Below are 27,878 nucleotides of genomic sequence, written 5' to 3'. Positions count from 1 at the left end.
GTGTTTGTAGAACTGCTGGTGAACTAGCTAGGTCACTAGGACTTGAGAGATTTGAAGGACTGCAATTCCAGCATACAAGATCATTGTGGCGCTGTATTACTTTTTGTTGTTGTTGGGATTGTTGATGTTGACTTAGTTTACCTGATTGTACTGGGCTCATCAACTGATTGCATGTAATCTCCCAGTTTGTGCCTGACTCTGTATGAACTAATGCCTCGGCAACCTGAAGATGAAGATGGTTTGCTGTTGGATTCAAACAATTATGAATGAAGCTATTATAGCTTTTATTGTCTCCTAAGAATGGCGTATGATACCCTTGTCCCATTCTTTGATCTTTTGCCGTTTTATTATTGCGATCTCGGAATGTCTGATCAAGATCGTCGATTTCATTAATGTAGATGTCGTTGGTGGCGTTGCTTGTGGTTATGTTTTTTTCCTGGCTCCTTTAGCTTCCTTATCTTCTTTATTTGTCTCTTGTTTCTCCAAGGGTTGTTTGTGGCATACTTTTAAAAAGTCTGTTATAAGTGCCCGCTTACTGGTTTTAGCATTAATTCTGGGGATTGAACTGACTGTGATAGTGTGGCTCATTGCGCTTTCCTTTACAATATCCACATCAATGACAGTGTCAATGTTTGTGCCAGTCTCAGTGTTCCTATCCTTATGTGGATTAGTTTCTACTCCCTGTTCCTGGATTCCACTGGGGCTGGTGCTGTCTGCCACTTGTTTGTCTCCCTTCTCCTTCTCAGGTTTCCTTTGTGATATTTCCTACCATGCCTCTGATCTTACCGGATCTCATTGCGCAAGGACTATTTCACTTTGAGGTGGGCAGTCAAGAAGCTATTCAATCCACGTCCCAAAAAGAAGAGGTTAAGTAGAGGGTAGGTCTGAAGGAAAGTAGCAACGGAGTAGTGACAGAGAAGAGCACTCCAACACTGCGCTCTGTGGGCACTATGCGCTGGCCTCCTTTAAATCCTTCAGACCCTTGGCTCTTTTGGACTGCGAGACTCTCAGCACAGTCCTTGTTTTTTGGAAACAGCCTGTTAAGGCCCAAGGGGGAGGGTGGGGCAGGGGAGCATCACAGAACTTGCTTGAATTCCATGATTGCCCCCTTACTCTCCCACTCCTCTCACTACCACGGTCACAGCTCCCGACTCTGCCTCACCTCAAGTTCTGGCACTGACTGCCTGTCAGCTCTGTCTTGTTCTGCTCCAGCAGGCCAGACCTGGTCTGCTCTGCTCCAGCCGTCTGTCCGTCTCGCCTCTCCTCAGGCAGCTCAAGAACCGGGCATCAGACCGTGTCGGTGTCCATCCCATCCCAGCAGAGCTTAACAGACCCCTGAAGCCGGCGGCAACAACCAGCAGATTAAGACCACTCGCAGCAACCGCGGTAACCACAGCTCGCGGCAACCGCAATCACAACTCTTGACGAACTCCCCCCCCCCCCCCCCTCTAGTGGCACCCAGTGTGGTGGTTCCTAGCAGTAGTTCCTTGCGGCTCACAACGCGGCGGTCCCTGCAGCTCCGCCTCCTTAGGTGTGAGAGCTTGGGTTCAGTCAATCAAGCAGGGCATAGACAACTGCAATTCAGTATGTGTAGTGACGAGTTAAAAGCCTTCAGTTGCTGTCCCCCTTTACCTCTTTATCCAGACAAATTGTTGTTGCAAACCAGGGTTGCTTTCCTGTCAAAATGGTGACTCCCTTCCACCTCGGTCAGTCTATCACTCTCCAAACCTTCTATCCCCCACCCAATCCCACTAAGGGGCGGAGCGGTTGCATTGGTTGAATCCTAGGCGGTGGGACAACTACTATCTCGATTGCACCAAGGATATACCACTGGATAACCAGATTTTTGTCAGTTACTGTAGTTCTATGACGGAAAAGGCGGCGACATTGTGTCCCTGCACACTTTTCCCAATAAAGCTGTCTAGATTGTGAAGTGCATAGTAATGAGCACTTTGTCAGAGCTGTTCTACAGGATTTCCTTATCTAGCCATCCATCAACCCTCCTCAAAGAGCAGGGTACTGCTTTGTAATCTGTTCTATAGGTGAGGAATCTGAATTCTTCTTGAACGAATCAGGACCCTTCACCTTCTAGAACACCCCTGACCTTAGACCTTCATATTTTCTACTGCATGTTGTGCTAGGGAGTCTCCGCTGAGCTCTGCTCAGTTTTTCCCTTATTATAAGTGAATTTGGACAGAATTGTTTGCTTCATTTCAACATTTACATCTACAGGATCCATCTTCAGTGCTGGTTTGTCATCACTCAGGCACATTTATGTTGGGAAAGGAGAAAAAGGGTCTCCTGTGCTACCTGCTCCAAGAAAACGCGTTATACTGATGACTCTCAGGACGATTTTTAATTATTATTGCCTATAACCAGATCATCAGGCAAAAGATTGCAAGGTATGTCGTACCTTTTTAAGTAAAATCTTAAGGGATCGTGGGGGACGCCCTCTGAAATACTTTCATAATTCCAAAGCCAGAAAAGAAGTGATTTGTAGTGAGGACAGTGATGAGGCATCCTCTTCTTCCTCACCCAGGAGGTCCCATACGAGGAGAAGATCACCTCATGCCCTTTCATGTGGGGAGCGTCCAGAAAAAGCCCTTGAAAAGACGTCTCATGGGCGCCGTCCCTCAAAAGCTCCTCAAAAACATTAAAAGGAGAGGAAGGTACTTGCTTTGGGGATAAACATGCAAGAAAGGAGAGTTCTGAGCCACCTAAGGCACCCCCTCAGATCAGGCACTCCTTCAGAACAGGCACTTCTTCAAAAAGCCCTCTTCAATGCCTCCTGAAGTAAAGGCGTTGACGAAATTTACATCGTCGACGGTACGGTCGACGAAGAAACCACCCCTGTCATAGTCGTCGAAGATTGAAGTTCGCCTGTTGCCAAAGAAAGCGTCCGTGTCGACGGCGGAGTTGGGGACTCCGCCGACTATAATTTTGTCATCGTCGACTATTGTATCGGCGCCGGTATCATCAACGACGACGACGGCGTCGATGACTGTCAACGACCGCACCAACAACTATGTTGACGGCATCGCCGACGGCAGGGTTGAAAACAGCGAGGGCGATTTTGACGGAGGTTAGACCATCGCCGATGGTTTCCAAATCACTGCTAATGGCTGCAGCTTCGACGGTGCCGTTGGCAATCTCGTCGATGAGGGGGAAAAACACCGGACAGAACAGAGAAGACGAGAACAAGGAGAATTACACCTGAAATTACATCACCTAGCAAGGTTACACCTCTTTTGCCATCTCACCTGTTGCAAGAGCAGGATTCTGAGGAAGAAGATGATGGGCTATATGGCTGTGCAAGTAGCCCGTCCCAGCTGCGCGTTAAGTGTCAGGAGGGTGATTTTGAGGAAGTATACAGTGAATATCAAGGCTATACTCCTCAGGAACAATACCATCAGGATTATCAGGAGGAGATAGTTTGCATGCTGTCTTCTTTATTAACGGACCTACAGTTCATGTTGTCTGACTACAGGAAGATATTTCCACCAACTCCTGTACCTTGGGAAATACCATTTGTAGTTCCTCTTCCACGCTCTATCCCGCCTACTCCAAAAAGGGATCAAGCTGTGCTGGCGGAACCCTTACAGAGATCACCTCCATCAATCGCTCAACAAGATTCGGGTACTACGAATAATGATCAGGAGGAAGGAGAGCTTAGAGATCCAAATAGAGAAGGGGACGACTACCTCATTCCCACACCTTCTCCAGTGCCTGTTGACTCACCACCCGAGGGTATTGGTGTTTTTCATAACTTGTTAAAGAGAGCTGCGAATAGATTTGATCTGCCCATGCCGCTACCCAAGCGGACTGTTTATTATAAGATTTTAAAGAGCCCTATAGTAAATCAGTGAGGGCTATTCCGATTAATGGATCATGTATGGGAGGAAGGACTCCAGGTCATGAAAACACCAGAGACAGTGACACCAGTACTATCCAGGTTGGAGAAGAAATACAAGCCCCCAGAGGATTCTCCAGCCTGTTTGGTGGGCCATCCCAAACCATATTCAGTTATTTCCCAGGCAGCTCAGCGAAAATCCAAAGACTCATCTGCACCCATTACCACACCTCCTGATAGAGAAGGCAGGCACAAGGATAATGCCTGTAAGCGTTTTTCATCAATGTCCGCTCTGTTGGTCAGAGCGGCTAATGCCCTTGCCATATTGGGCAGATATGACAGACGGATTTGGTGTGACCTGGCTCCGTATATGGATCAGCTTCCAGAAGAGAGCAAACCAGAAGTGAAGAAAATTCAGCAAGAGGCAGTGAGAGCTTTTGCAGAAGTGATAGATTGTGCGATGGATATCGCAACTACGGCTTTCAGATTGCTGGAAGGGGCAGCAGTTTTATGCCGTCAAGGATGGCTCCGAGCTACTTCATTTAGACCGTAGGTCCGGAATAAGATCCTAGACCTTCCATTCGATGGAGAGGCTTTATTTGGAAAGCACAGCGATGATGCACTACAAGACATCAAGAAAGATACTGACACAGCTAAGGCTCTAGGGATGCTCCAGTATCGGAAAGTGCCCTTTAGAGGAGCTAGCGGAAGGGGTCTTCCATCCATCCTACAGGGGAGGGTTTTAACAGTATAGATACCCCTCGTATGCTACATCTTCCCAGCCGTACCGTCAACAGTACATTCAACCTCTGCAACAGTCGGGCGTGTTCTAAATCTGCCCCCAGAGGAAGAGCAGGACGTTAGGGAAAGGACACCTCATGACGTCAATAATGTCATCATTCATCCCTCTCATCCCCTTCTGCTGATTAAGGATGCATGCATTGTAGGAGGAGCTGGATCGGCAACTGCGTCAAGCAGTAGGTTCCTTAGAGGATGTCATTACAGTCACGCCAGGTATGTTTCAGGCCGTCTTGGTGGACCCGAAGTCAAAATATTTACATCTGTCTTTCTTTTCGCACCATGCCGGCTCCACAGGTGATCACTACCGATGCTTCCTATGAAGGTTGGGGAGCCTTCCTTCAAGACCTCCAGGTCACTGGGCGTTGGCAGAAACAAGACCAGCAACTTCACATCAATTTGCTGGAGCTTGGAGCGGTGAGATTAGCATATGCTGGCATTTCTGCTGAGGATAAGGAACTCGGCTGAACTGATCATGACAGACAACACAACAGCAATGCATTATCTTAACAAGCAGGGCGGCATGAGATCCTTCTCCCGTCTCGGGAGGCTCACAGCATCTGGAGATGTACTTGCAGAACGGAATCTCGCTGAGGACAGAACACCTTCCAGGGGATCAAAATGTCAAGGCAGACACATTAAGCAGACTCAAGTCAACCTGGCACGAGTGGGAGATCCATCAGGAAACCCAGTGGACCTCTTTGCAACAGCTCAAAACAAGAACTGTCGATTCTTTGCAAGTGGGCATCACCAACCGGGACCCTGGGGGAGGCGTCTTTGCCTACACCTTGCTGCCAGTTTCCCTACCACAACTGCTCATGAAGATCAAGACTGAGCCGTGCAGGATGATTATGATAGCCTTTGGTGGCCCAGACAACATTGGTTCACAGAGGTTCTCCTTCTTTCGGAGACACAACCTATTCTCCTTCAGCCCATTCCATCTCTTCTGATGATGTTGCAGGTACAAGTGCTACATCCAGACCCCAAGTGGCTACGCTTAGCAGCATGGCTCCTGAACACTGTGAATTTCAACATCTAGAAATCCCATCTGAATGCAGGGATATTCTTTCAAATACCTGAGCACAGAATACGAATAAGACGTACAGGATGAAATGGAAGAGATTCTGTATATGGTGCTGTGATTCTAATGTTCATCCTCTAAGATCTGCATCTCATGAGATCCTTCCGTACATTCTACTGTTAGCAAAATCTGGATTAGCACATGCGCCAATTAAAGTCCATCTAACTGCTATATCTCGCTTTAGGAGGACGTCCTCAGGACCATCGTTATGGTCGTAGAGAATCATAAAATAGTTTGAGAGGATTATTTCGCACTTTTCCTCAAGTTAAGCCTCTGCCACCTCTCTGGGAGCTTAATATATTATTATCACAACTCATGAAACATCCCTTTGAACCCATTCATAAGGCGGACCTTAAGTTCCTTTCTTGGAAGGTGGCTCTTCTTCTGGCGGCGACTTCGGCCTGGAGAGTTGGGGAGATTCAGGCCCTGACCATACAGGAACCGTTTCTGCAGTTTAGAGAGGATCGAATAGTCCTTTGTACTAATCCAAAGTTTTATCACCAAAGTACCATCAGACTTTCATTTGAATGAACCTCTTATCCTCAAGACGTTCTTCCCCCGATAATTCACTAGATATCCAGCATTGTCTAAAATTGTATCTACAATTTGTGTCCTTCAGTGCGCCCAGAAAGGCTATCCTCTTTTTAAAAGGGGTATTGCTCGATGGTTCTCGAGTGCAATCCAGTATTGCCATCAAGCAGCAGGGAAACCTCTGGGAGCACGGGTGCGTGCTCACTCAACAAGAGCAATATCTACATCCACTGGATTGTTTGCTGGAGTACCTATACAGGATATATGCAGTGTTTCTACTTGGAAGAGTACACACACCTTCGCCAGGCATTACTGCTTGAATGCAGCCGCTAACAATGATGTGGCAGTAGGACAGGCGATGCTGAGGAACCGTTTCCAATGACTGTGAGCTCTCTCCTTCAGCCCTCCTTCTTTTATACTTTAAGCCTGTGCGCATTTTATTTTATGTGCATTTCTTATTGTGTACAAGTTTATAATATCTTGGTTGCCTAGAGAGATGTTTATTCTTTATGGTGTTTAGAATTGTAGATGTGAAGCATGGAGTATTTATCAGTTGGGGGGCTATGGTTTTTTCAGGTAAAACTGTTCTTCCCTACAGATTGACAATTTAAATCACACTCTCGCATTTGTTCATGTAGACACATAAAAAAATGTGCTACGGACTGCTAGCTACTCTGATTCAAGCACGTGAATCTATGAAAGTTTCAATACTGGAGTAAGAAAGCAAGTTACTTACCTGTAACTGTAGTTCTCCAGTATTGGAAGCTTTCATAGATTCACATTCGACCCGCCCTCCTCCCATTAGAAGCTCACCTTTGATTTTATATAGGGTTATCTTGAGCACAAGTGCTCAGAAAATCTGAATGTCTAAGGTTCTCTCAGAGGTGTTCTAGAGGGTGAAGGGTCCTGATTGGTTCAAGAATGATTTTTGGACTCTTTTACAAAACGGGAGTTATAGGTTACAAAACTGAAATGGGCCTAGGCCTACTTTCTGTTTTGTATTGATTTTGCATTGCTTTTTTGATGTACCGGGGACTCCCATCTCGACGACGGGGAATGATTCAAGCATTGTGAATCTATGAAGGCATCCAATACTGGAGATCTACAGCTACAGGTAAGTAACTTGTTTTCATGTTACTCCGGGGCGGGGACTATATGGCTTCAATGACGTCACCAGTCACTACTTCCGAAGTCGATGCTAAGCCAACTCCCCCTACCGGCAATGTGAGAGCTTTGAAGTCTCCAGATCCAGTCTGTCACCTTACATTGTTCTACAAGTGAGGAATCTGCAGGTAGATATGATACCCATCAGAAAGATCGTTACAAGAGGTAAGTAATGTTTTCTACATAGCTGAAATCTATTGTTCTCTTGGCTTTAAAAAAATAGGTAGCACCTCTTTACTATTGACAATGCTTAGCTGTGGACCTGCTATAGAGTCATCAACTACAGAGATACTTGCAAGTCTGAAACTTGATGGCTAACATGTTTCAAACTTTGTGAACATTCTATCTGCCTCCTGGTACAGCATGATTCTGGTGACAAATTATAGAAGGTAGTGTAGGCTGTGAATTGTACAGGTTAGACTATTTACTTGGTGTACTTACTGGGCTGTTAAGGTGAGTGAGAACGGACCCTTTATATTTTAACATAGTGTCTTTTGTTGGGAAACGGTATGCAGTGTGGGCTGCCTTTTGGTGATGATTGACAGTCAACATATATGTCGAATTTGGGGTTCAACAGACCCACGGTATACAGACTTTGAATGCCTTCAGGTTCAAATGAACATTTATGCTGTTTGGAAAACCTGTGATTTAGGCAGGACATCTCTGTATGTTTAAGGAAGGCATCTGTGTTGTTAGATGACTGAGCTGGCCTTCAATGGAAGTATAAAGATTATTGCCATTGTCAATTGTCATTAAAAATGAGCTTCTAAAAACTCCAGACCTTGCTTCATGCTGACGGAGTAAGATGTGTTTGTATGTTTCAGGATCTTAAATACCACCTTTTTCGAGAGTTGGGAGTTAATTGGTCCGTATCCTTCTTGGTGGGTTTTCAATGGACTCCTATCAGTTTTACAAGTCCTTCATATCATCTGGTCTTACCTCATTATTCGTATTGCGTACAAGGCCCTGGTTAGGGGAAAGGTAAGTTGGTAAATATATTACACATATTGTCTTCCATAGATGGTTAGTTTGTTTACCATAAAATATCACTAGGCTGATACACTGTCTGCATTTCTGTTGTAACTTGGTATGTTGCCAAACTAAAATGTATTTTAGTAAATCTTTTTTTAGCGATGATTTTAGATATTAAGCTTTTATGATGTATTTGATCATAAATCAAAGTCTGCAGTATGCTGGTCCATCATTTTACAAAATCCTTATTTAGCTAAAGGTGCCATGTGCCCATATACATTCTTGAACAGATTTGTTTTTTCCTAAAGTGTTTCAGACTGCATTATCCATTAGTGTGACAGAGTTCACCAGTGTTTTCTTTTCAGTGTCTTTGTCCCCTCCTATGATTTATTCAGCAGTGTGCCTCTTAGCCATATCCATTTGTTTTACCCAGTGGCATTTATTAGTGTCCCTTCATCTTGCAACATGGCTCATTCAACACTGTACATTTGACATATCCAGATGCTCATTCAGCAGTGCTACTTTGTCCTGTAGTTCCGTTAACAGTGGTTGATTCATCACAGTTTCTAGGTCCTGTGTAGCATTTTATTACACAGCATCGATGTGTTCCTGCATTGTTAATTTGACATTTTCATTGACCTACACCATAGTTTGTGTCAGTATTGGCTGTCTTGTTCTGGGCTTAATCTGTAGTGTTCCCTTCATCTAGCTGTGGTTGGGTCAGCAGTTTCTACTGTGCTCTAATTCACAATATTTACAAACACCGACTGATACTTCTACCTGCATATTCCTCACCTTTTACGTTTCCCCAGGCACTGGACTGGAATCTTTTGCAGCGGTTGCTCCTGTACACTGTCAGGTGGTGCTGTCGGACTTTGTTTCAACTTCGTACCGCCCAAGGAAATGGCTCAGAGCCTTAAATAGGCACCACTCCCTCAGCACTGGTATCTGTTCCTTTTTTCCAACTCCTTTTAGCGCAGATCTGCAGGTCTGCTCCTGAACCTATTTGGCGCTTTACTGACCTCCCAAATAGTTTATTGTGGAATGAAGACATTGTGCCACGGATAACTCCCCTAACAACTACAGGGTGCAAGTTTTGGTGCCCTGCATGTCTTTCATGGAACCATTTGTCTGTCTCTGGTGTCTTGGATCCAAGCACAATTCAAAACCATGCAATAGTTCTCCCTGATCCACCCACAGGCCATCAGGGAGTGGTAGGTGAAGATTTAAATTGCTGATCGCCCTCAGAGTCATGGGCTCACTCCTTCTCCAAGTTCTTGACCTCTTCCCACTCTCTCCTGATCCAGGCCGAAGGTGAAGTCCAAGGACAAGTACTGGTGGACCTACAAGAAGTTCTGATGTGAGGCCTTCCATCATTGTTTTCATTTCAGGTAGCAGTCGCACATTTGGCCAGATTCTGCGGTTTGAGCAGGTGTGCTCCGAGTTTACCGAGCCATATGTGACTTCGCAGAAGGAGGAGGCCTTCTAGGAGTTCTAGATATTGGATCCCCTGGAGCACCTTCCAGCTCTACAGGTCCCCGGGTGGCCCCCAGTCAGTCTTCTGCTGTATGGTACTTCCTAGCATCAACTGACACTTTTGGCCCTGCCCAACATTATGCTGGCACCAGACTACACTTCGCTGCCCTTGCCAAATGCCACATTGGTCCCAAATGTGCTGAAACCGGTTGTTTATCACTAAATTAGATCTCTGATCTAGAGCCACATTCGGCTAGATATCAATCCACTTCGCACTGTGAAATTACCAAGGCACCACCATGAGTTCTTAGGGACCCTCTGGCAGTGCCTTTGACTCTCCTCCAGTATCTTCAGCATATCAAGGGCTTATTTGGCTCAGATTCAGATGTACAGGAAATTCATGAAACACGGTGATGTGCAGCAGGGGCTTACAACTTAAACTTGGACAAAACAGATGATGGGCTTTGCCTAGAACAATAGCATGCATGTGGTCTCGCCTGAAATTGAAATAGACTTCCCATGGGGCTACCTACCTAAGAAAATCCTTCCTTTGATGTGGTTGCCAACAGGGCAGTTGGGGTTCTAGCTCTACATTTGTTTATTTTAGAAACTTAGACTAGTTTGTTCACGGATATTTTGCAACCCAGCCATTCATCTTGGGAGCCATTACTTTCTTTCAGTAAAGCCCTGACAGATACATGGGCTGAAACGTGGGCAAAGCCCTGTTTGGCACAGCTAGAAAGTCACTTCCTAGTGAGGTGCTACTGACCAGCCTTTTTGACTCTGCATCTTTCCCTGGAAAAGTCTTGACATGCTCGCCTTCCCTTCTACTGCATGTTAAAGAATCGAAGCTCATCAACACACTTGGCGAGAGCAAATTTTGCTCTTGTTACCCTGGGCTTACGCGCCTTGTATGTGGCCTTTTTACTAAGCAGGTAAACCTATGTCCTCTAGGGTTGGCAAGCAAGATTTTGCTTGTTCTGCCTGAGGAGTTTTTGAACACCTTTGTCCAAAGTGATCTATGCTTGAATGGATGTAATAAAGTATGTCTTCCATGACTGCTTTGACAACAGAGCCTGCATAATATGTGCCATTGGGCCCTTGTGTATTAATTTGTCATCACAGCTGGAGGTGTACCTTAGTTTTCTTTGCAGACTGCTCTGATGGTGCTCCTTAAAGAAGTGTTGCATCCAGAGAGGGGTAAAATGTGTTTTACTGGCTCAGCTTAAACAAATTTATCTTGGACCAGTGGGTTCTGCAGGTTCTGTCAAAGCTACATCCTTCCGTTATGGTCAGCCCATCATTCAATTCCTCCTGTTTTCGACCAGACTTTGAGAGAACATGTCTCTATTCTTGCCACAGGAATGTAGTTATTACTTGCCAAAGGGGTATTGCCCGAAGAGGAGAGAAGCAGCTGGTGGTACTCGCGCCATTCCCTAGTTCCCAAAAAGGATAATGGATCCAAGTGGATTTTGGATCTTCAATTACTGAATTCTTTCCTTTGGAAGGACACATCTACTTACAAGCATTTTTCTCGCTATGGTTAACACTTAAAAGGCACCCTGAGAGACTAGTTTTGTCATTTGTAGGACTGCGGTCTCCTCTTTGCTGTTACTCAAGTGAGTTCTAAAAATCAGAAGAGACCGGATTTCTTCTTATAGCCCCATGCTGAACTCTGGTTCTCCAGTATTGAGGTGTCTTTCATAGATTCACATGCTTGAATCATTCCCCGTCGTCGAAGTGGGAGTCCCACGGTACATAAAATAACAATATATACATACATATATACATAGTATAATAATTGCATAGCAAAAAAAATCCATAGGAATTATAGTAACATAGCAATCAAAAGGAAAAAACTTGTCACTTTATTAGCTTGTCCAAGTCATTAGATATAGTCCAAACTCCAGCCAATCAGGCGTCGGCACCCTCTAGAACCCTCTCCCCAGAAGCTTAGTTCCTCAGATTATCTACCGCACGTCGTGTGAAGGGAGTCTCCCTGAGCTCTTCTCAGTATTTCAACTTTCCTCCTAAGGATTTCTACTTAAATCTTCACTACAATGTCTACTACAAAGAGATCACACTTCAGACACTGAGCCTTATGGTAAATTGCGACTTTATTCTGAAGACCCACACAAAAAGTGTATCTACTGCCTACATCATGGCCATCAGGTGAGAGATTGTAAACTATGCCAGACTTTTCCTCAAAAGACCTTAAGAGACAAAGAAGGACGTCTACTTCTGTGGCTACAGAAGCTAAAAATGAAGGACGACCCATTATCTGATGTTGAGAGTGATTCCTCTCTTAAAACTGTTGCCCCTAAGAAAAGGGCTAGTGAGGCGGAGATGACATCACCTAAGGCTAAGGTATTCAAGAAACACCACTTCTAAACGTGAAGACCAGCTTTCCTCATCAAAAGGGACACCAGCTCTCCCTAAGGGTTAATCTCCACCTTCTACGCCGCCGAGATCTAAGGCTCGGGCTTCAAAATCTCTGCCTGAGAAAATTTTTCCTCTGAAAACTGGCATCTCGTCGACTAGCTCGGCGTCGATTCCTCATTCGACGAAGTCCTCCGTCGTCACAACTACGATGACGACTGCTACCTTCTCATCGCCTAAACCTGTTATGGTGATGTCGTCGGCGTCTTCTCCGCCAACGCTTGTCTCAGTGACGGTGAGGCCTAAGTCAACTACTACCTTTCTCTCTTCGTCGACGATGAAAAAGAAGAAACATTAGTCGACTGACGCCTCTTTGTCGACGGGACCCTCCAAGGATCAACCTGTTCCGTCGACGCCTGCCTCGTCGATGCCTGCTTCGTCTATGGTTCCTTCGTCGACAGTCCATTCGTCGACAGTCCCTCCGTCGAGGGTCCCTTCCTCGACGGCAATGGAGTCTTTACAACCAGAGGTACAGATACGTCTTTCGTCGCCGGCTGCAGTTTCGTCAGCGAAATCTCTGGTATCACCTCCAGGTTTTATGCCTCTAGTGCCTTTGAAGCCTTCAGCAGCCATTTTGCCGCCCTCAGAACCAAAGAAGGTCTCTTTGCTTCAGCATAGACCGTCTTCAATGGACCTTTTATTGCCAATCCAAGATTCTCCTAATCTTCCTGTGCAATTGTTTGATTATGGGGCAGATGAGGAGGATTCAGAGGAAGATGATAGGTTTCGAGCTGCTCATAGTTATTCAGAGCTTCTCCTCAAGTGCCAGGACATTGATGATGACCAAGACTATGACTATTACTCAGAGCCAAATATTCAATCGCAGCCTGAAAATCCGACTGCACAGATGCCATGTCACTCATTTCTAATTTGCAACATATGCTTGACGACTACCACCGCCGTTTTCCTCCTTCAGAGCCAGCTTCATCGATCCCTCAGACGCCTATTCCTCCTTCTTCTTCAGTCATTGGGCCTTCCCATCCGGTTTCTCCAGTGGCATCTACTTCTCACACATACCGCTGATGAGGACAGAGAAGAGGGGGAGTTAGAATATAGATCCCTACTGACTGAGTGGGACAATTACCAAATCCAGACTCAGTCGCCTACCACTCCAACTCCTGTTGACTCTCCACCTGTGGATATAGGTGGATTTCATGTCCTCCTGGACAGAGCGGCCAAGAGATTCCATCTCCCTATGATCTCCAAGGACGAAGATTGCTTTCGATACGATTTCAAAAATCAGCTACAGAAACTAGGTAGGGCTATACTTTTAATTTATTCCATCTGGCAGGAGGGTTTGAAAGTCATGAAGACCCCTTCCTACATTCCTGCCGTCTTGCCACACTTGGATAAAAAATACAAGGCACCAGTCAATTCACCAGCCTGTTTAATTTGTCAACCGAAGCCGGACTCAGTTATTTCCCAGGCGGCACAATGTCGTGCCAGGAATCCCTCGTCTCCTTTGTCGTTGACTCCTGATCCAGAGGGCAGACGCCTTGACTCTATTGGGAAAATGTTTTCCACCATGGTGGCAACTACTGTCCATGCGGCTAATTCCCTTGCCAACCTAGGCCGTTCTGACAGGCAAATGTGGTCGGACATTTCTCTTTTTATCAACATGTTGCCGGAAGAATTTAAAATCAAAGCTGTAAAGATTCTCCAGGAGGGTGAGCAGATCTCTGCCGAGATCATTGACTGCGCATTGGATGTCTCTTCCACAGGTTTTCGCCTCCTGGCAGGAGCAGCAGTCCTCCGATGGCAGGGCTGCTTAACCTCTTCCGTGCTCATGACAAGACTACCTCGTCATGAGTCACAGTGGAGCTGTGCTCATGACGAGCTGGTCTCGTCATAACTGCTCCGCGCCGCCCACGTGCGATTGATTCCCTGCCTGTGCGGGCGAAATAATCAGTGGGCGGGGTCGTGACGAGACCAGCTCGTCATGAGCACAGCTCCACAGGGACCTTGGGTACGTTAACTATTTCTAGACAGTATTCTACATAAAATAGTGAAAAAATCCAAGTGGGACACACACTGCATCCTACTGACATAAACAGACAAACAACATTAAGTAAAGTGTTCAGGCAAAGAAAACGTGTCTGTACAAGTGAGATGTGCGGCGCATTAATGGGGGCTAACCTGCTGGCAGGACAGGGGTCATGATGCCAGTGCTAGTTGGACAATAACAGGAGCTTACCAATTGGGCAGAGCTAGCAGTCCCCATTCAAGCCCATTCATAAGGCTGATCTCAAATTCATCTCTTGGAAAACTTCCTTGCTTCTAGCTCTTACTTCTGCTCGACGAGTCAGGGACATACAGGCTTTTACTATTAAACCACCTTTTCTTCAATTCACCAAGGATTCAGTGGTGCTTCGCATTCACCCGGCATTTATCCTTAAAGTGCGGTCTAATTTCCACTTAAATGAAAGCCTTTTTTCCCTAATCCACAGTCGCAGGCGGAAAAGACTTTGCACCCTTTAGATGGTAAAAGGTGTATAAAATGGTATCTGCAAAAAACAGCCAGTGTTTGAAAAACTGATCAACTGTTTGTAGCTTACAGCAGAATACGCAAAGGACATCCAGTAACCAAACAGATCCAGTAACCAAACAGACTATTACACGTTGGATATCTAGTACAATTTCCTTTAGTAATCACAAAAAGTTGGAAAGACACTTCAAACAGCGGTCAATGCACACTCTACAAGAGCAGTCTTCCCTTCTGCTGCTCTCTTTGCTGATGTGTCTCTTCACCAGATTTGTAGAGCTGCAACCTGGTCCAGCAGACACACCTTTACCAAACACTACTGTCTGGAAGCTGCAGACAATGCGGACACAGCCGTGGGGCAAGCAGTGTTATGTAATCTTTTTAAATAAGGTGAGCCTCGGTTTCGTCCCTCCTACACAGAATGCATATTTATATGTATTAATATATATATATATATATATATATATATATATATATATATATATATATATATATATATATATATATATTATATTTGTGGGTGTGTGTGTGTGTGTGTATGTGTATATGACATGATTTTGGTTCCAATCTGCTATGAAGAATTGTACTTAGAGATGATTATGCCTACAGGGAAATACTGTCATGTTTGCTTATACAGACTATGCCCACTTGGGCAATAGAGTTATATTTTCTTATTCAGTACTTTATGTTGGGTATAGTCTTACATACCCAGGAAACATGTAGAATGTAGACATTTATTAGTACCCTTATTGAGTGGTAGCAGCCTTATATATACTGTAAGGCCTGGGACATTGACATATGACTATTTTCCCTCTCAGATCTGAGGCCTTTATTTGTTTATTAATTGTTTGGTTTGACCATATCTCTAAGCAGTATCACATTTATATAGCAGATGTATGTCCACTAGGACAATATTGTTTGTGTTCCCAAATATGCAATTTAGTCAATTTAGTGTGGCACTTTTATGTTCTCACCAACATGCTGGTATTGAAATCCAAGTATTGAAATTTTTTCGAATCTTACATTGCCGCCCAAATAGCACATTACATCAAACATGTATAACTATCTTTTGGGATGGCTGGTTCGAGCCCCAAGCCCGTATATTTCAATTTATTTCCAAACTTGGCGTATGAAGTGCCAAATAAAGGTCTAAGGCCTTTATTTATTTATTGTTTGGTTCGACTATATCTCCTAATAGTACTACATCTTTAGAGCAGATGTATGTCCACTAGGACAATAATACTGTTTGTGTTCTCATAAAATGTAATTTTGTCAATTCATTATGGCACAGTTAACTATTGTTCTCGCCAACATGCTGGTATTGAATTCTAAGTATTGTAATTTTTCCGAATCTTACATTGCCGCCCAAATAGCACAATGCATTAATGATGTACAATCAACTTTTGGGATGGCCGGTTCGAGCCCCAAGCCCGTGTATCTTTCATTTTATTATGATTTTGGGGTATGAAGTGCCAATTCAATTCTGAAATTGAAATTGAAATTGACTATATAATAATTTGTATGTTTCAACAAGATGAATAAGAACTATGAACTGGATTGTTATATTGTTATAATGCATGAGAAATCGCGGATAAGACATTCTAAGTCAGAGTACATTGTTTATTTTCATTATCACGTGACGCATTACTTTATTTTATTAACACTATTGAAATGCACATTTCTGCACTTTGAATCGTGGCCACGGCTCCTGTGTGGTTTCTTCCGGGACTGGAGGAGGGAACCTGCTGGTGAAAACTGTGTATATATATATATATTATATATATATATATATATACACACACACTTTGATGACATTGAACTGGTATGTACAATTCTGGAATTACTGCTGTCTACCCCGATTCAAGCGTATGAATCTATAAAAGACACCCTAATACTAGAGAAGAACATAAGTTACTTACCTGTAAACTGTGATTCTCCAGTATTGGTGTCTATCATAGATTCACATGGGACCCACCCACCTCCCCTCAGAGGGTCCTCTCGCTTACTTGACTCTTATGTCACTCTCGTGCTAGAAAATCTGAGGAACTGAGCTTCTAGGGAGAGGGTTCTAGAGGGTGCTGACGCCTGATTGGCTGGAATTTGGACTATATCTAATGGCTTGGACAAGCTAATAAAGTGACACTATTTTTCCTATTGATTGCTATGTTACAATACTTCATCTGGATTTTTTTTAGCTATGCTATTATACTGTGTGTGTGTGTGTATATATAGTTTATATATATAGATATAGATATAGCTATTTTACGTACCGTGGGACTCCCACTTTGACGACAGGGAATGATTCAAGCATGGGAATCTATGAAAGACAACAATACTGGAGAACCACAGTTTACAGGTAAGTAACTTATGTTCATATGTTACTCCGAGCTCCTGAGCCCGTGTATTTGCCCCCTGCTCCTCCGGCTTTTGGGGAGAATCTGCTGTCCCAGCAACAGGGTAGGATTATAGCAATGCTAACCCTCAAAATCTACTCCTGTATGTGTGGAGATTAAACAATCAATTGAGTGGCTTTGACCAACCAGAAGAGGTTATGAATGTCCTCTTGGCAGCGTACCATCCGTTCACCAAGCAAAGTTTGTGGCGTGGTACGAGGGTCCATCCATTGCAGTTGTCATCCCTCCCAATTTTGCCACATTTCCCTTGTCAGTACTCCCTGTTTAAGTCACCATTTATGACGTATTGTTCGAAAGAGTGTCCATGTTTCCCATTGCACCTTTTATTGGGTCTTAGTGGGATTGTAACTTGGTTCTAACCTTCCTGATGTGGCCACCTTTCAAGCTTATGCACAGCAATTCATTGAGACTTTTGACCATCTACCTTATTGCAATTTCATCTGTGTGTCATGTCAGTGATCAAGTACTCCGGACGTAGGCATCCTTTCTATCAAAAGTGGTCTTAACCTTCCATGTGGGGCCATTTTCTTCTCTGCCACATCCCTCTGAATAGGAGGAGAGAATTCTTCGATTGTACCTCAAGGGAACCCTTTGCTTTTACATTGACTGAACCAAGGAGCACCAAGTGGACAACTAACCCTTTTGTGTGAAGAAGGGAAAGACAACCCTATCCAGGTGAGTTGTTCTCTGATTAAAATGTTCTACCCCATGGCTAATAGCATCAGAGGGCTTTGGTACTTATTCCATTAAAACTAAGGCAATAATACAGCCTTAGCCAATGGTGATCCAGAGAAGGACGTGCCCCGTGCAAGTCTATGGCCATCTGTCCACACCTCCACTAGACATTACTGTCTTGATTCGCAGGGTGATAAAGAGGACCATTTTGTCTGCTCAGTCCAGAAGGCTTTTCTGGTGTGAAATCCAGTCCTCAGACCTTCCATCTTTGGCATTGGTCTCTATTCAAAACATAAATAATCAGTGGGTCGATGTATCCATCAGAGGAACAAGTTACTTACCTTCTGTGACGCTCTTTTTGGTGGATAGTCTATCTCACTGTACATTTGTCAATGTCCGCTCTCCTCCCTGTTCTGCGGAGTAGACTTTTTGATATAATAATGCTCCAAGTTAGATTGTGCGCCCTGTCGCAGTTATTGGTCTGCACTGATGCTCGGTGTCCAATGGCATTGCTACTTAGGTTGTTAACTGATGTCATTGTGCAGAGGTAGTGCATATACACGGAACAGAGCTGTCACTTCTGGAGGAGAGACCAAGCCACTGAGGTGTCAGATTGTGCTATCTGTCTACGCCTGGGTGCTGTTGCTGGAAAAAATCTGGATCCATCTGGTGCCTGGGGATTTCAAAAGGTGTGGAATGTGCAGTTAGATTGAGAATCCATCAGAAAGCCCCTTGCACAAAGGATGTAACTTGTTAATCCTCATCTTTGGGATCACTGGAAGGCCTTTTTTTTTAATTAAAGTAGAATATATATGTCCTAAAATACATTTAAACGGACACCTTTAAAAGACAACATTTTCCTGTTTTGTTAAATAGTTCAACTATAGTTATAAAAACAAGCAGTGAAGCCCTTTAGTTCCTTGCTACAGAAGAGAACATTTAGGAAATGGGTTTTGATAGACAGCAGTCTTATAGAAAGCAATTTGGCGCTGTCCGAAAGCGACCCCAGTCTGCCCTGCAGTACCAGTGGAATTTTCCACTTTGTGTCAATTAAGAGCTACAAAGGATTATGTTATCCTGCAAGCATCTGTTCTTTGCATTTAGTGCAGTAGATTTACATGTGCCCACCATCCTCCCTGGAAGCTGGTGTTCGCTACAGATATTTTCCATATTCACATTTTTTCTCTTTCTACACGTATGATCACTATTCTATCCTGCTCACTACTCCATACCTACTCCCACCCTCTGTGGGCAAAGCATTCTAACAATGGACTCGGTGCCCATGTACATTCATGACCAGAGGAATAGTCACCAAGACCTTCTGACTCAAAAGACGACTTCGAGGAAAAATCATTTGCAAACATCCAAGCCCAACACTAGATGGCTGGAGTATGCATATGAATTGACAGCACTACATGAAACAGATATTTGCTGGTTAAGTAAATTAATCCTCCTTTGAAATGTAGTTCATTATTTAAAAACAATAGATAGAAAAGCAAGTCAAGCCTTTAAAACATTAAAACATGAATATATTCGACCTAGCTGAGTTATCACATTGAGGTGCACAATTAATTAAAATGGTGGTACGGCAGACAATTTATGTAACTAGTCCCCACTGTGACAATACCAATGTAGCTCACATAGGTTGGGGTGCTGACATATAGAGCCTGAAAATCAGGAGAGTGGACATGACCTGAGATGGAGAAACCCATCAACCTCTTAGAAACTAAAGACTTTATTTTTATCTTTTGGGAGGTGAATACTTCTCACTGCAGATTCCTCCTCTCAGTATATCCCCTCAGACTGGTTCTGAAAAATGTTGTAGCAGTACTCCTGCTTCATGAGTTTCTGTGCTGACTCCATACTGCCCCGGAAACTATGGAGCATAGCCATATATAATCGCCACCCCTGCACTCTGGCGTCACTACTTTTACTTTGGCGCCTTGCGACACATATTCGGAACAGAGCTCCCAACTTTGTTGGTGTACTGACAACTCCAAAACTTTTCCCCAGTGTCAGGGAATGATTTCCCCACCGATCACTTCAGGATTCAGTTAGTGCTAAGACTGCAGAAAGTATTTGTGGGTCAAAAGGGATGGTCACTTCACCTGTTGGATTCTGTAGCTTTTTTTGATGGAAGTTCGAGCCTCAGATCCTCCATCTTGTCGAACATACGGATATGGTATGTTCTCCATAATTGAACTCTCAGTGGTTAGAAGCATCCATTAGAAGAATGGCCTTCCCAACTCCCCGTTCTGTGTAGTCGCCTGTTTAAAATCTAAAAAGGTACCAAGTTATAAATTCTGTATACTTTCTCAGACTGTTTGGTCTAAGCTCTGCTTCTCGGGGCATGGAAGAGGATACAGGAAACTGACGTCAGCAGGTAGGGGTGGTGCTTATCTGTAGGGTTCATTCCATCATTTCCGATAAACAAGGTTGTCCTGATCTTGACAGAAAACATGACAAACATGTACTATCTGCAGAAACAGGGAGGGACTCCCTCTCCACAATTATCTCACCTACCCCAGACCATCTGGCGCTTAGCATTACAGCCCAACACTCTTCTCCTAGCAGAACATGTACCAGGGACATGCAATCAAGTTGCAGACTTCCTCAGCAGGATGTAGCAGCAAGTCTACGAATGGATACTTCACCCCAAAGTCCTCCTACCATACTTTTACAAGTGAGGGTTTCCAGAAATAGATCTGTTTGCAACCCCAAAAAAATTGCAAAATGCCCAAACTTCGTCTACAGGTTCCCACACCCACTGTCCAAGGGCAATGCTCTATGAATGACCTTGTCAAGGATATATTTGCCTGTATTTTTCCACCTCTCCCACTACTTCCATGCATGGTCAGAAAGCTCAGGCAAACCTCCCTCACCCTAGTACTAATAGCCCCAACCTGGGCTTTTCAACCATGGTTCGCCACACTACTGGAACTCAAGTTTCCAACGAGAAACTTCCCCTCAAATAGGACCTTTTCACACAAAACCATGGCGAAATGAGACATTCCAATCCCAAGGAAATAAACCTTACCATATTGCCCCTCGAGTCATAGAATTTGGGTATCTAATCCCACCACAACAATGCACGGATATTCTTAAAGAAGCTTGTAGGCCTACAACTAGGTAGTGCTACGCTGCCAAATGGAAATGATTTGTCATCTACTGCCAGCATAAAAAAGTAAACCTTTTGGATGCGCAGGTACAAACAATTATTTGTTTCTCCTGCATCTCTGAGCCTCCGGTCTAGCCTACACTTCAATACACTTAAACCTTGCAGCCATTGCAGCCTATCTGCAAAAAAAACAACATGTATCTTTATTCAAGATACCGGTCATTAAAGTGGTCTTGGAGGGACTTAAAAGAGTAATTTCCCCTGCACTTGCACCAGCTTGAAATCTCAACTTTGTAATAACAAGACACATGGGGCCTCCATTTGAGCCACTACATTCCTGCTAACTCCAATACTTATCTTGGAAAGTTGAACTTTTAATAGCTATCCCTTCAATCAGATGTGTTGGGGAGCTCCAAGCACTAACCTTAGATGAACCATTTTTCCATCTCAAAGTAGTGCTCAGAACAAACCAAAAGTATCTTCCCAAAGTAGTCTCAACTTTCCATATTTTCCAGTCAATACAATTACAGATTCTGTTGCGGAGAGAGATCTTCATATTCTAGACGTTAAGAGCTTTAATGTATTAGATTGTCAGATCCAAAACATTCAGGAAAATTAAGCAATGATTAATTTCTTTCTCACCTCCCCACACTGGAAATCCAGTTTACAAAAAATTGATTTCCAGATGGATAGTCAAATGTGTTCGAACTTGTTATGCTAAAGCTAAAAGGCATTTACTGGTTCCCCCCTCGAGCCCACTTTACTAGTAAAATAGGGTCCTTAATGGCATTCCTAGGGAACATACCCATTGCTGACATTTGCAAAGCAGCAACAAGGTCCACACCACACACCTTCACAAAATATTACTGTGTGGCTGTATTTGCATGTCAACAATCCAATCACTGCTGGACAAGTACTTCTACATACTCTTTTTCAAACAACTGCAACTTCCACAAGCTAGCCACTGCTTGGTAGAGGGACTGCTTTACGGGCTGTGCTAAGCATGTGTATCCACAGCCACACATGCCTCGAAAGGATTAGGTTGCATACCCTTTAAGCATCTGTTCTCGGCATGTAGTTCTATAGATTCACATGTGCACACCCTCCTCCCCAGATGCCTGTGTAGGTCACTGTTTACTTTTCTAATTTACCACAATTCACATTTCTTGCATGGACATCACATTACTAACAATTAATTGAACTTCATTCTCACCTAGCTGCATCAAAACTGTAGGTCAATGGAGTTTATGCCAATGTGCAGTATCACCATAAGGTGGAGTCACTCTGCCACATGGCTCAAAAAACTTCTTCAAACAAAAACCACTTGCAATCATCCAAGCCAAACACTAGATGGCAAAGTTATGCTAAGCATTACATGCCAAGAACAGTTGCTAACAGGGTAAGTAGCATAATCCTTATCGAATGTATGAAATTAGTTTGATAGGTACTTCAGAACTTTAAAAATAGGATTAATAATCGACAGGGCAGGTGGCGTCCCTCTGATTTTTTTTTTTCTTCACTCTGCTGTGAAGTAGAGCAAAATTTCCTCTTGAGGTCTTACTAGCTTCATGTTCTTAGTATTTACTTTAAATACAATTTTATTTGATTTGATTTAGAAAAACAATGAAAGAATAAAGCAATCTCTGTAATTCTCCTTCCCGAATCAAAACTCTGCCCCTCTCTGAAGTCCGCTCTCATCCAATTAATTTCCAACTCCAAATTACAAGCTGATGAATTGATTACAATTTCAAGTAAGATCAAGTGTCTTTCTTTATTTAGTCCCCTGTCTTTTAGTTGCATAGTATCCATTTGGGAATCTTCTAGAATGTCTAAGTCTTTCAGTTGTTAATAAGTACAATGCAGTTCTCGAACAGCTCTAGACAAATAAGTTAAAAGCATCCCCCATTGTTTTCTATACTCCATTTACTTCCCGTTGGCAGGCTTCAAAATGTTTTCCATTGCAAGGATTCAACAGGTCATGCCCATTCAGATTACCTCCCTCGGAATTCAGTAGTGTCCCAAAGTGACTGTATACATTGATTTGCTGCTATGCGTAGGTGGGAGATAATTCTGCCTTTTCTACCATATAAAGGGTAAACTTTATTGGAAGGGGATCCAAGCAGTACCACCTTGGGGAAACTCGACCCTTCAATTGTTTTAAAAACTGACTGATCGGAGGACTGGCGCTTCAAACAAGAAAAAGGCACATTAGTGAGTGAGCACAGCCCTCTACATGGTCGCCAGAAGTTTGTACCTTTTGGGGTACCCATGACTTTCAATTCGTGGGAGTGTAAAACCATCGATGTAATATTTTTAAGACTTTCTCTTCTCTATCACCAATATGGTGTCCTGCTAGTTCTTAGTATTTATCTGAACGACTATGTTTGTAGAGCAAATGAAGGGCACTAATGAATAAGGTTTAAAGTTTTTGCCTTTTCTCTTCCTGTAAATAAAAAACACATATTGTAGAGTGGTTGAAGTAGCCATTTATTAAAACAATAGTCTTGCAAAGGAAACACCCCCACTGTCTCTCTATACTTGTTCGCCAATGTCCTCACCCTTTTCCTTGAATCATTGTGGTAGTTTACAATTAAATTTCTACCTTCTCTTTTCCCTTCACTCTGGTCCTTTCAGAAATGTGATGTCGCATTGCTGATTGTTTCTGACTATCCTGTGTACTGTTGAGTAACTTCAGCTACTGTTCTTTGTACCTGTTCTTTCTCTTCTTCACTCACTCCTCCTTCTTGCCAGGTTCTTCCTCTGCCAGTTTCTCCTCGTTTCTCTCCATTCTTTTTGTCATGGAAGTATATCGTCCCTTCCACCATTTGCTTTTTAACATGCCTGATTCCTGGTCTTTTGCTCCACAAGTTCTTGCTGTGCATTTCACTTCTGGAAAATCCTTTTTTTCCATCCTCACGGTGCTATTTTGTGATTTAATACTACTCAAAGTTGTACATTTATAGGAATTCATGCATTACTGTTGTTTTAATTAACCTCACTATTGAGATCATTCTGTATCATAAGAGTTACATTGATGATCTGATAGAGACTTATAGCTGCAAATTCCTTACCTTGGAATTTTCCAGGCATCCGGCTGGATCCGGAAACTTTTGCGTGAGCAGTACCCCTGCGTGCCGTTGGGTAGCTCTGTTCGGCTCAGCAAGACATCAGCGTTGTTGGCATAGGTTAAGACGTTGGGGTCACCTGTTTAGGCGCCACCCAGGCCCGCAGACGTCAGTTCTCTTTTTTTCTGCGCCAGTTAAGTGCAGATCTGGAGTAGATTTACCCCTCTGCCCCTCTTTTGACAGGCTTTTCTGACTTTTTGTCAAGTGATTTTTGTCTTGTGTCTCAAGGTTATGTCACTTAGACGTACAGCGTTTAAACTATGTGGTGCCTGTCACCGCGCTATGTGGGTAACCAATCCACACCTCATCTGTTTGTGGTGCCTTGAGCACAAGCACGACACGAAGTCGTGCTTGGCTTGTCGGGCCATGGCTCCGAAGACCTTTCCGGAGCGGGCTTTGAAGCTCCTTGTGGCCTGGCATTCGACACCGGCTGGCGAGACTCCTCGGAGATCCAGGTCCCATTTAAGGAAAAGGAGGTTGCAAGACCGCTCCTGGATCACCAAGTCCTCTTTCTCACACTCGAGGTCCTTGAGACACTCGGGGAGGAGGGAGGTCACAAGTAGAAGTCATCCAAGTGGACTTAGTCTTCACCTCATCTGTTATCTTTAAACGAACGAGGTAAGGAGCACCAACACTCTAGGCGCAGTGCTCCCTTCGCCAGGTTCGACTTAACGCCTCCCCCGTTTCCGGGAGCTGGAGTGAACCCTGCTCAAATAAAGGAATTTTACGAGGGTATGCGCTGTAGAATTGAGTGGTCTGACCCCTCCGGCCCGCAGGGTCAGAAGGGGCCCGTTCGAGTGCAATGCCATTGGCTCTGGCCATTGTGCCAGTGGGGCCTCATAGATCCGATTCTGGGTCGACACCGGTCATGACTGAGTCGGATCGGTGTTGCTCGATGGAGACCAGAGGTTTTACGTCATTGCCTGTGCGTTTAGGCTTAGATGTCCCATGGCATGTTTCCTTCCACTCCTCCGATAGGGAATGCAAGAGGTTGGACACACTTTGGCAGAAGATGTTTTTTTCCTACCAGCCTGTCATTGCAGTCTGTGAATACTGCGTGCTTATTGTCCCATTTCCCCCATACCCTTTGGGAGATGGTTGCACAGGTGCTGCCACAGGTCCCGAAGGAGGCATGGGCCGTACTCTTCCAGGCCGTGAAGGATGGGAGAGATGCAGCAAAAATCACCATTCAATGTGGTTTAGACACGACAGAGGCACTGGGCAGAGCGGTTTTGGTTGATGGTGGGCTTACGTCGCCATGTCTGGCTCAGAAAATATTGATTCTCTGGTCATGTCCAGGCTAATCTTATGGACATGCCCTTTGATGGGAAGCTGGGTAGAGCAGTTTTTGTTGACGTGGCCTTGTGGCGCCATGCCTGGCTTAGAACTGGCTTCTCTGGCGATATCCAGGCAAACCTGATGGGCATGCCGTTTGATGGATCCTGTCTTTTTGGGGAGAAGGCAGACTCAGCCCTCAAGGACTCTCGAGCTACGACCAGATCCTTGGGCCTCTCGAGCTACGACCAGATCCTTGGGCCAGTCTTCTATACCTGGAGGCCAGTCTAGCTTTTGCCAACGTGGCAACAGAAGGGGTTTCCAGCCGCGTCAGCCCTATCCCAGCCACCGTCCTGCGCAGACTTCATAAGTTGTGCGGTGACGTGGACGCAGTTCATTCCGACCAGGGAATGAAAGCCAGAAGTCGTCTGCCACCCTGCCATCGGCAGCCGTAGCCTCCAAGCACTCTTAGTCTGACTCTGCCAAACCACACCATTCCAGTTGGTGTGGGAATCCATCATCTCCCCACTGTAGGTCCATAACCGTGGACAAGAGGGTCTTGCAGATCATTCAGGAGGGCTATTCTCTGCCTTTCATTTCTTTTCCTCCCCCATTCTGCCAAATCAAGAACGGCTGGCGGAGGATCATTGAAAATTGCTCCAAGAGTAAGTTACAGCTCTCCTGGCCAAGGGAGCTATAGACAGGATCCCTGATTCAGAAGTAGGCAGTGGATCCTATCCCCGCTACTTTCTGATTCAGAAAAAGAACAATGGGTTGTGGCCCATTTTGGATCTTAGGTCTGTAAATCTCTTCCTCAAGAAGAAGTCCAAGGTGCTTACTTTAGCTCAGGTCTTGTCTGCCCTATACCAAGAAGAAGGGATGGTAGCGTTGAACCTGCTGGATGGGTATTTCCACATCCCCATCCTGCCGGGCCTTTGGTTCAAGGTAGGCCACAAGCATTTTCAGTTTTTTGTGCTCCCCTTCGGCCTTACCAGTGCCCCTTGGGTGTTTACCAAGGTGATGGCGGTGGTCGCAGGTTAGGGGTGTCAGTCTTCCCTTACCTCGACGACTGGTTGTTGAAGGCGTCCTCGCTCCAGGCTGTTGTCTCCCACCTTCAGACTACGGAGAACCTCCTGCATTCACTGGGGTTCCCTATAAACGTGCCAAAGTCACACCTGACTCCTTCTAAGAAGCTCCCTTTCATGGGGGCTGTTATGGACACTGCTGTTTTGGGCCTATCCTCCTGAGCAGCGAGTCCAGGATATTCAGGTTACGATTCCGATGATTCAGCCTCTATCCTGGATTTCGGTGACCCTGACTCCGAGGCTTATTGGGCCTCATGGCCTCTTGCATCCTGTTGGTAAAGCATGCCAGGTGGCGGGTGCAGGCTCTGCAGTGGGATCTGAAAATCCAGTGGGCACAGCATCTAGGAAATCTCTCAGATCTCAGAAGGAACTGCTACAGATCTGCACTAGTGGTTGACGAGCTGCGATTGGGTCAAGGGCAGACACCCTCCCTTCCCCAACCAGTTGTCCAATTGTAAATAGGTATTTAAAGGGGCCGCCCTCGTCCTTTGTTATGCTGCAGTGGGACCTTAATTTGAACCTCACTTTTCTTAAGTGTGCTCCCTTCCCTTTACATCACTCTCCGCTCTGGCGGCTTACCATCACAAAACCCTTTCTAGTGGTGATTACCTCTGCCCGGAGGGTGAGTGAGTTACAGGCGCTATTTTGTACGCCCCCCATATGATGTCAATTCCAGATAAAGTGGTGCTTCATACCCATGCTTCATTCTTGTCGAAGGTGGTGACTCCATTCCATCTGGGTCAGTCTATCACACTGCCCACCTTCTTTGCTTCCCTGCATCCCTCTAAAGAAGAGTGTCTCCACCGTCTAGACTCAAAAAGAGCGTTATCATTCTACCTTGACCGCACAAAACCGTTTTGGGTGGATGACCAAGTATGTGGGAGCTAAGAAGGGGCTGGCAGTGCAGAAGGGAATACTTCTCTGCATTAAGAAGCCCCCTGAGGGATTAAGGGCCCATTCCACCAGGGGAAAGGCTGAGACTACTGCCTTGGCTCGAGGTGTCCCAGTCTTGGACATCGGTCAGACAGCAACGTGGGCATCTTTGCACACGTTTGCCAAGCACTACTGCCTGGACAGTCCGGTCCGCATTTACTATTTTGGTCCTTCAGTACTTCCTAGTTTGAGGTATTGGTCCGCAACCCACCGCCGGAAGGGTATGGCTTGGTATCTAATTCAAAGGTAAGGAATCTGCAGCTAGAAGGCTCTATCAGATGAAGAAGTTACTTACCTTTGGTAACACATTATCTGGTAGTGACTCTATCTAGCTGCAAATTTCTTACGGGCCCACCTGCTTTGTAGACTGATTTTGTCAGGGCTAGGGTTACTCCATATTTTCTCGGCCCTAGATTTTCATAAGTTTATGTCAGTTACTTCGTGGCTCTGCGCTTCTGAC

General features: G+C 44.7%; 1 protein-coding gene across 1 annotated transcript in view; it reads left to right on the top strand.

Moving 5' to 3' along the window:
• CERS5 (ceramide synthase 5) overlaps positions 1–27,878 on the top strand; it is a 377,000-nt gene that overhangs the window by 270,975 nt on the left and 78,147 nt on the right. The window contains exon 9 of the mRNA XM_086966198.1: positions 8,249–8,405. Within this exon, the coding sequence (XP_086822324.1) occupies positions 8,249–8,405 (157 nt within the window). The remainder of the gene's footprint in view (positions 1–8,248; positions 8,406–27,878) is intronic.

This window comes from Lissotriton vulgaris, chromosome 1_1 (genome assembly GCF_964263255.1).
Source record: "Lissotriton vulgaris chromosome 1_1, aLisVul1.2, whole genome shotgun sequence".
NCBI lineage: Eukaryota > Metazoa > Chordata > Amphibia > Caudata > Salamandridae > Lissotriton > Lissotriton vulgaris.
This window is presented reverse-complemented; position numbering and strand designations above follow the sequence as displayed.